This window comes from Gregarina niphandrodes (genome assembly GCF_000223845.1).
Source record: "Gregarina niphandrodes unplaced genomic scaffold scaffold00054, whole genome shotgun sequence".
Lineage (NCBI taxonomy): Eukaryota > Apicomplexa > Conoidasida > Eugregarinorida > Gregarinidae > Gregarina > Gregarina niphandrodes.
In genome coordinates this window covers 67,949-68,686 of record NW_011645821.1, presented here as the reverse complement: position 1 = coordinate 68,686, position 738 = coordinate 67,949, and the positions used below count along the sequence as shown (strand labels likewise).

General features: G+C 60.3%; 1 protein-coding gene across 1 annotated transcript; it reads left to right on the top strand.

The window, feature by feature from the left end:
• Positions 1-31: 31 nt before the first annotated feature.
• Positions 32-604, top strand: GNI_167180 (hypothetical protein; the record flags this gene model as incomplete). Its single annotated transcript, XM_011134914.1, has 1 exon — positions 32-604. The coding sequence occupies one exon, from the start codon at positions 32-34 to the stop codon at positions 602-604; it is 573 nt and encodes a 190-aa protein (XP_011133216.1).
• Between the last annotated feature and the right edge of the window lie 134 nt (positions 605-738).

Below are 738 nucleotides of genomic sequence, written 5' to 3'. Positions count from 1 at the left end.
AATGGAAAGTAGTAAGCTTGAGGTAGGAGCAATGGCGGCAGTAGACAAAGGTTTCGCGTGGACAGTGGCGGTCGACGGGACGGCCTGCGTCGGGAAGTCTACATTGCTGTCTCGGATGAAGGAGGAAGGATTCGCCGTGGTCGTGGGAGACTACGCGGAGGATTGCGGGAGGTACCCGCTATTCCGGGGCAAGGCCCAGGACAAATTCCTGGAATTGGCGTATTTTAGTTATCAGTGGGGGAAGCTGCAGCCGAACCACGTCCACGACCGGGGTCCGCTCAGTGCCTTGGCGTACGCGCTCATCGTGGACGTCATGGCCGGTGAGCGTACCCTGGAGGAGGCCCGGAGGGTCATCCGGGAAACGCCGGCGGGTGTCTGGGCCCCCCTGTCCGGGATCCGGACCATTATCTTGTTGGAGGACGACGCGGAGGAGGCCGTCGCGCGGATGCGACGGCGCGCAAACGGTATCGATACCATGTCGACCCGGTACGTGATGGTGCAGAACGAGGTATTCGCGACGCTGGCCGAGCGCGTCGGGGCGTGCGTGCTCCACCACCGGAAGGGGCAAGACATGGGAGCGGAAACCCCGGGAAATGGCAGTTAATTAAGGTGCCGCCCCGGGGCCGGGTTCGCATGGTCGGCATCAGGGTTATTGTCGGTAGTTAGGATGGGGGTTTTTGGGGAAAAGAGGGATTTTTAGAAAAATAGTAGGAGTAACCGTAGACGATGCGAGAGTTT